We start from the raw sequence: 8,637 nt of genomic DNA on the forward strand, positions 1-8,637 counted from the left end.
TATTAATTCTTTTAAATCCCTGTGAATTGGGAGCAAATGCTGTTGGGAAAAGCCTGTAGCTGAGACGTAGGTTCTACATTTGGCGGGCCACAAGCTCCCAGCTTGGCTCCATTCCAATTGCAGACAAATAGATCCGTCTTAGTTTTCCTCATCTGAACTGATATGTGGCTCAAAACTGTACGGCTGGATAGCTTCAGTATTGCTAGCCATTTTTGTTGCACTGGTAAAATTTGGTTAATATCTTCATAAATAAACGTTTTGGATTTTGATAATTGGCATTTACCATGAACAATTTAAAAATGTTAAAATGATGTGTTTCTTTTTCTCTTTTTAGCCTAGCATGACCATTATTAAAAGCTCAAACGGTTGCTGTGAAAACAACATAAGAAAACACTGTCCACAAAGTGAAAGTAAAGGGCAACCTCAAAAATTTCAATAAGATATTCGGTCCTTTTTCTGGGGCTGGCCCAAAGTACCATCAGTCTCTATCTAACAAATTCCTCTGCATGCTTCTCACTCACACCAACCACCTTGATGTCCTCCTTCCCCCCATCCATGAACCTCCTCATTGGTTTGCCTCCAAGCCTCTTTCCTTGTAGCTCCAACCTCAGAATCTTTTCCCTAACATAATCAGAACCATCTCTATCTGCTTCTCTGAATTGATCTCTAAAACATCTGCTGTCCCTCTGATTAACTCATTCCTGATCCTCTTTACCCCCTAAACCTTCCACTTTGTAAAAGTCTCAACAAATCTTTTAAAAACCTTCCACACAGAAACCGAACAGACACCGTCAATGTATATTTTGTCCCCTTTAATGGCATTGTAATAGTGCATGAGGGCAAATGAACTTTCATGTAATAGTGCTTTTTTACGTTAAGCAAAGGATAATGTAGAAAAAATAGCTTTTAAGTCAACACAATAATATAAACTCATTTAAATGTACATTTATGAACAAAGTAGAAATACACAGTTAGAGTTGGAAATATGAATATGCAGTATACACAATTTGTTGCTGGACTTTTTTTGGAGCTCTTCTTCATTTCCCCAAATGGGACCAACCTCCCAAAAAGTCCAAACAGTTCTGCATGTAAGTGGTTTTAATATTGTTTGTTTTTATGTATTTTTTTGTAAATGTGCTGCCTCTTGGTCAGGACTCCCTTGGAAAAGAGGTTTTTAATCTCAATGGGACTTTCCTGGTTAAATAAAGGTTACAAAAAAAAAGTTCACGGCTGTTTCTGCAAAAAGAAATAGGTGTTGTTGTTGAAGTGCATCGCTTCTATTTTGTCTGTCAATGTTCCTTCTTCCTCATTTTCCTCCTCTTGAGGATCTCTTGGCGGTTGTTTGTTGAGAAGTTGAGGTGAAAAGGTCACCACGGCCTTCCCCTCTGGAGGTGGCGAATCGGAGGGCAGAGACGGCCTAAAGCCACCACTGTTAGTGAAGACTCTCTTGCTGTGAAGCTTCGACATTATTCTGACCTTGTGTCTGAAAATCAAAAAAGAGAAAACTATTAGAAAAAATTATTAGCTGTAACTATTAGGTCAGTATTCAAACTGTGTTTTGCTGTTTTCATTTTATTTTATGAGTAAAAAAAGGAAGTTTCTGACTTTTACCTGAAAATGTAGAGGATTAAAAAAGCTGATAAGACGGCACAAAGGCTAGAAACCCAAATGAGGTGATGAAACCAAATGCACAAGTGCACACAGGCATCTTCTGTAGAGCCTGTGACACAAAATGAGGAAGACAGAGAAGATCATTGTTGCGTTTACTTCTGTGTTCGTGAGGAGGGAAAACATGTCTCCTGTGGATTGTTTGGCTCTTAAGTCTGTTACGATGAAGACATGCTTTCCTGTTTAAAACACAGTGAGGAAGAAGGTTTCTTTCCAACCGCTAAAACATTTCCAAAACAATTTTTAACTGTTTTTTTGTTGTTCAGTCGACTCACTTTCCATGTAGTTGTCTGTGTCCCATCCAGAGCCTGATCCATCATGGTCAGCCTCTGCAACATAAACAAAGATTTGAAATGTCTGCGTGGGACACATCAAGGTCTTCATAAGACAATCATGTTTGTTTCTAAGGAGGTAGTTACAACATTTTAATATTATTTGTAAAATAATGCCAAAAAAAAGGATACAAAATAAATTTTCATGACAAACATATAAAGTGACTAAATCTGTGAAATCTGGATTAGGCTTTTGAAGGCCTAAAACATCTTTCAGTTTGACCATAGAGTCATGGTTTTGGTTTGAAAAAGGAAAACTAACATTGAATGCATCACCATCTCCTATTTCCTAAACCCTGAGATCTTTTCAATGTTTGTGTGTAAATTCATTTTTTCTTTTTTTATAAAACCTGCCTATTTGAATCCATAATTAACATGAACAAAAAAACTTTTTTAAGCAGTTTGCAATTCAAATTCCTGCACGAAAGAAATTTTAAATCCGCTCTTTGGGCTCACCTTGATTGACTTTGTCAGGAGAATCCAAAGAGAATGCTGAGTCCTCTGTTTTGGTTTCTGAAACAGAAAATGAAGCGATTGTTCATTTGAATTTAAACAAACCTGACACGTTTTCAGGTTAGAAGATTTTACAGTCAAACTACAGTCTTTCTTCTGGCTGACTCACTCGAGGTTACTCATCACAATTACAGCTCAGAGAGGGATTAAACATTGCACAAATGGATTTAGCCAAACAATTGGGTAAAATTTCACACCATTTTTGCAGTTCCTAATGAGGTTTTAATTCTTAAATTTTCTGCAGTTTCCTGTTAGTTTTATAAAAGTTGACTTTGCTTTAAAGTTGTTGCAGGATCACTGCTAAAATTAAAAAAAAAATGTGTTGAGTGGAACAACAGAAACTTGGGATTTTAATATATTTCAAACATGAAATTATGATTATTGCTTAATGATTTCATATATTGTTTTTTTCTTTCTTAAATTATTTCCAGTGGATTAAGGCGCCCCTCATTTCTTTTGGCCTTGAGGTAAATTATGCTTGTTCTTTCACAGACAGAACAATGACACCACTGTTGGTCAGGCTTTGACATGAACAAAAGCTACGACAAATCCAGATGAACGTTTATCTGAAACTTGTCCCAGCTTCCTCTGGGACACTTGGTTTATGCCAACTGCCAAATATCCTCCATGCAGAACCCCTTTCTGCCTTCTCACCCAAATTAATCTACTTTTGGTTTTCTGTGACTCGTGAAATATATTCACTGAACACCAACTCAAGCCCTTCGTGTGAAACGCTGTTGCTATAACGTCCCAAAAGGTACAGAAACTCAACCCTAAATCTGTCTGTTTTTGGAACATGATCTGCATGATGACTCATGCTATGAAGTAATATCTGTGCCACCTCAATGAGACCAAAAGTCACAGAAATTAACCCCATCATGCCAGATTTTTTCCCCCAATTATATTGAAACATGTTCTTCAGGGTTTTTTTCCCTTTCAATTTCAATTATGAAGGATTAAACTTTACAAAAACAAAAATAAAACTTGATTTTAAAAACATAATTTCGTAAGTTGCATATAAACATTTTTATTGTTTGCTTCCAAAATTCCCCCAGTGCTTTCAAAATCTTCTATTTGGGTTGAAAAATAAATTTTTCTACTTGTGAGCTTTATAAACTTGAAAGAATAATACTTCACTCAGCTGTTTTCAGACGTGTTCTCTTGAAACTTGCTTTCTCTCAATCATTTTTTTTAATGTTCTTGACTAATTTGAAAAAAAAATGGATTTTATAATTGTGTGGCACAAATATTACTTCATTAAAATGAATTCGTAAAGAACCAGAAATCCACAATTTAGGATGTTGGAAGTTTAATACTTTCACCTGTCTAAGATTTTTTTATCCCAGAAATGTATTTGATATATAGGCTCCCGTTACCATCATGGTGAGAGAGCACAGATAAACAAAATAATTTTTGACAAGTGTGTGTGTTTGTGTAGTTACCATTCCAGCTCCTGGCATAAACAGGTGAACTCCACTCACTCCAATAACCTTCATACTCTTCTTTGGATCTCAGCTGAATCACATATTCAACACCAGGTAGAGCATCATGGATGCTGTACGATTGCTGGCCGTTAATCAGATTTACCTACACACAGAAACAAAAACCCTCCACTGAAAAGGATTTTTCTGATAGAAAACAAAAAACCTGTGAGGAACTCAGTTGTTCAGAGGATAACAAACCTGCTCAATTAAGGACATGGAAGGTCTGTACTTAAGCTCATAGATGATGCCATAGTAGTTGTCTTGCTGCCATGTCGTTGGGCGGTTCCATGTGACTTCTATTCTCCTGGTGTGCCCTTCCTGTTGGTGCGCTAAGATGTTTGAAGGTGGATCAGGCTTTACTGCAAAGAAAGTGTGCAAAGTTTCAGTTGAAACCAGAACGAAGTTTTCACAGCCAGTTTGAATGGGACACTCCATTTACCAATGTCCATAGGTTTGAAGTGCAGCACCTCGCTGGTCGCATTGCCCACAATGCTGGTTGCACACAGGAAAGCCAAATGAAGAGTTCCCTGCTCGTCTTCATTGTAGTCCAGAGCACACCAGCAGCGGGAGGACGAAGATGAACATGGAATTTGCTGGAACGCTTTTTCAGAACTGATGAAGAGGGAAAAAAACAGAAAAAAACTTTGATCATTTTATTATTTTTAAGATGTTTCAAAGTCCTGAGTTGAGATCGCTGACACAGCAGTCCTTCACCTTCAGCAGTTTGAAATGTTAGAACCAAAAAAACAAGGAGGACATAAAATGTTGAAAGTTACACTTTTTAAACGCTGATGGTGATATCTGCTTTTCTTTTTATTTTGGCGACCAAAAAATGTCCCTTATGTGCAATATACATCTCATTGTACAGAATATGAACTACAAAGTGAACTGCAGACTTTAATTGTTCCAGAATTCTGAAGAATTAAACATTACAGGCGTCTGGTTTGCGCTCTTTCTCTGTACATTCAGTTCCTCTGTCTGGACATAAGGCAAATTAGTATCTTGACTGTTTGTTTCAGAGATTTGCTGCCATAAAATAAACAAAAATAAATAATATAGTACTTTAGTCTGTTTAAAATTTAGATTCATGACTTTAAAGTTTCTTCCCAAAAGTGCATTTTGCCAAATGTGCACAGACAGTGGTGTTTAACTGTGAACTGATAATAAACCAGATGCTTTGACTTTGATTGTTAATTATTATTACAAATTTGATGATTTTAGTTCTTTTAAAAATACATCAAAAACAAAAAAAGAAGTCAGTGAAAAAATTCTATTTTCTTTCATAAAGTTTTCTGCATGAAGCCTAAACACTGAATCATTTTGGTGTTGAATTTCAATGCCAGTTTTCCAATATGGATCTCATTTATATATAGAGGATTCTTTTATGTCTTATTTATAAGATAAGATTTCACCTTTTAAATTATCTACATTGACTCTCGTGCTGATTAACCCTTGTGCTATCCTATGGGGTCCAGATGACCCGGTCCTTACATTGTCGTGTTCTCCCTACCATGACAAAGGTGGATAAAGGTGAAGAGGATTTCATGTAATCCATGGACACCAGTGAAGAATCATTGAGGATAAAAGGTTTAGCGCACTGTCTTGTGGGGTCTAGATGACCCCACTCCCAATGTTAAAGTGCCTCGGATAGCATTAAGGGTTACGATTCCCTTCTTGTAGCCACTTTACCTAAATAAACTTTACCTCCACCGTTAAATTACTCTTTAAAAACTTTCTTTGCCTTTTTTTCTATTGTTAAAAATCCAGCATTTAAGACAGGATTTTCTGTCAGTTATGTGAACCAATATTTTAGTCAGAGAAATTGTAAGAAGAATAACTCATAAAGTGGATGTTCCAGGATAGCTTCCACATCTGAATTACACCAAAGGAAAGTTTTCTGCATTCTTACCTTTTACTCAGAGAGAGAAAACAGCTGGGCTGCTTAACAAGAGGATTTAGAGGCTTCCACTCACAGCGGATTTTACTTCTTGGAGCCTTTTTGTAGCAAGACAGACTGGGCCTCTCTGGAGGATCTAGGAGACCAGAAGAGAGCAAAGTTATTTTAATTCACGCAGACAGTCCATAGGTTTGCTGAGTTTGGACTATAGTTAATAGTTTATTGATTCTTCTTCTTTTGTGTTATTTGGAACAAAAAAGGCTTTGGTTTATCATGTTGTGTAACTGACCTGCAACAACGACTTTAACAGCAAACGTTTCTCTGGCTCCACGATGACACGTGTATCTCCCGCTGTCTGACGGTCTCACTGAGGCCAGACACAGAGTTTCTCCACCCCTCATCAGCTGGATGTCCCCCCAGTCTCTGTCTCCTGCACCCACCAGCTGCTTGTTCCATTTCCACTGAGGCCTCCACCAAATCGCTCTGGTCACCCTGCTGCCTTCCTCCCCTTCCTCAAAACCAGCCTCAGTGTGCATCTTCTCACTCTCCCAGTCTGTTACATCGTCTGCTGTTCTGGTGCTCGTGGTTGGCTGGACCATGTCAGGAGAAGTTTTATTTCTTGTGTTCTTTAGGTTTGGACTTTCTCCTTCTGCAGAAGTTTTGTGTTGGCGTTCCGCGTTTGCTGTACTCTGGATGGACGGCTTTTGCCCCGTTGTTGAGACCGTGCTGTTGTGTGTCACAGTTGGGACTTTAGCAGTTGAAGTTCTTCTGTTGGTGGTGTGTGGGCCTTTTCTGGCCAGGAGGACCTTTGCTCCGTTCACCCTCACAAGGCCACCGCAGGTCACAACCAGCCTACTTCCCGGAGATAAAACCAGGACACCAGGGGGAGGGTCTTCACACAAAAACAAACATTAGAATGAGCCAAACCAGCAAACATTCTGACTTTATTCATTACGATGAGTGCAATCCGTTCATGTTCACTGTAAAGTATTTGTTACTGTACTTCTTTCTGGACACGGCTGGCTTGGCACAGATCAGAGAGGATGTGATGTTGCATAACCAAAACTACCAACCTATTCAAAACTTCCTCTTTTACCATCTCAGTTTCTCCTCTTTGCTAATTAACTGTCTCTATTTAGTTCAGAGCAACAAACCTAATTATAGGTCTTATATCTGGTTGCTTTTAATGCTTTTTTCTTTGTTTACTGCCTTCTCACTGGGTGAAACGAGGGGCTGAAATACAGGATAAATAAAAATTTACATCTCTGAGATATTCAAAGGAAGAAAATAAAGAAATAAATAATTGGAAAAAACTAATGGAAACCCAGAGGAAAATTGCATTTATTGTTAGTATAGTACTTTGAATACTACAGTTGAGGAAATTCATTCTACTGTAAAAAAAAATCTAAAATCGTTTCCTGCAGTGATGTTCGCCATCATCACTGGGAAACCTTTTCAATTTCAGCTTGAAAGGAGAAAAATGAACTCAAAAACAGAGTTTTAGTCGTTTTTCTCAATGACCCCTCATGATACAACTTCAAATTATTGCTCTGACCATTTTTTTTCCTTCAGCACATTGAAGTGAAAGTTGGGGCTGACCTGTTAAAAACCAACATTTTCAACATTTTTTTTTTTTTTTTTTACCAAACTAACATTTTTTGACCACATAATTTTACCCTGCACCCTTAACAATTAGGTTAATAATTATCAAAATGATTTTTTTTTACAGTACTTGAAAAAAGTTTTTATTAAATTATTTGTGTTAAAATTAAAAATAAATAAATAAAAAAAGCAAATATAAAAAAAATTCCAGGCTATGAAATTAATATTTAGTTAATTTACAAAAACTTATCTTTTTTAGGTTTAATTATCAATAGAATAAATAATAGTCTACAGGGTTCCATTTGTGCCAAAAATATGTGTTTGCGTCCACTGTCTATGTCTACTAAACAAGTTTATAGAACATTGGTCCATGTCTCTGTACTACTAAGCAACAGATATAGACAGTGGATGCAAAAACATATTTTTTGGCACAAACAGAACTTCATAATAGTTAAGCGGTTCTCGAGGCAAACATTTTGCCGGTGGGATAACAACAGTTTTAAATAAATGTACTCACCTTTTCTGGGACAGGCTCCTTCAAAAAAGCTCCAAATGGGGAAGATGCGGATGAACCAGAGCAGAAGGAGAAAAGTCCTCATTATTGCGGCAGGTCTTCCTTTCTGTAACGCATCCCTCAAACCGCCTCAGATCTCTTCCACTGCTTGGGTCAGATGAGCAGCTGATCTTCTGCCACAGTGGACTGAACAGTTAAAGCCAAAGCACTCCAGGTTGCAGCAGTTTGTGTCGGAAGACCCGTTATTGTGAAATCCCTGCGCTCTTCCCCTTGTGCAGCAGAGGAAATCCTCCCCAGCGTCATTACAAAAAAAGCTCTTGAAACATTTTCACTCTCCTCCTCTTTATCTTTATTCGTTCTGACAGACTCTGAATTATATCTAAATGCAGGACAATAATTATTTCAAATCATATTTTTCTGTTAAATTATGTTTTCTGAAACTTTTGTGAAAAAATACTGTAGAAAATAGATATTATGACAAATTTGTCACTTTTTGTGCTGATCTAAGCACAAAAGTTGATGTTGTGCGATGATAAATAAAGATCAGATATCACTGGGATTTTTGTGGTTTAGACCAAAATTCTCAGCTTCTGCATGAAATTTGAATGGCTGCATGAACTGGTATTT

At 37.3% G+C, this 8,637-nt stretch overlaps 1 protein-coding gene across 1 annotated transcript; it reads right to left on the bottom strand.

The window, feature by feature from the left end:
* Nucleotides 1-797: 797 nt before the first annotated feature.
* On the bottom strand, nt 798-8,238 carry il6r (interleukin 6 receptor). Its single transcript, XM_004078136.4, has 10 exons — nt 8,014-8,238; nt 6,184-6,786; nt 5,907-6,030; nt 4,437-4,609; nt 4,196-4,356; nt 3,956-4,100; nt 2,457-2,513; nt 1,944-1,997; nt 1,612-1,720; nt 798-1,483 (listed from the first exon to the last, which is right to left on the bottom strand). Exons 1-10 carry the CDS (start codon nt 8,093-8,095, stop codon nt 1,225-1,227), a joined length of 1,767 nt encoding a protein of 588 aa, XP_004078184.1. The 5' UTR covers nt 8,096-8,238; the 3' UTR covers nt 798-1,224.
* Nucleotides 8,239-8,637: the final 399 nt, after the last annotated feature.

The sequence above is a fragment of the Oryzias latipes genome, chromosome 16 (assembly GCF_053564925.1).
Source record: "Oryzias latipes strain Hd-rR chromosome 16, Olatipes_Hd-rR_3.1".
NCBI classification, from domain to species: domain Eukaryota; kingdom Metazoa; phylum Chordata; class Actinopteri; order Beloniformes; family Adrianichthyidae; genus Oryzias; species Oryzias latipes.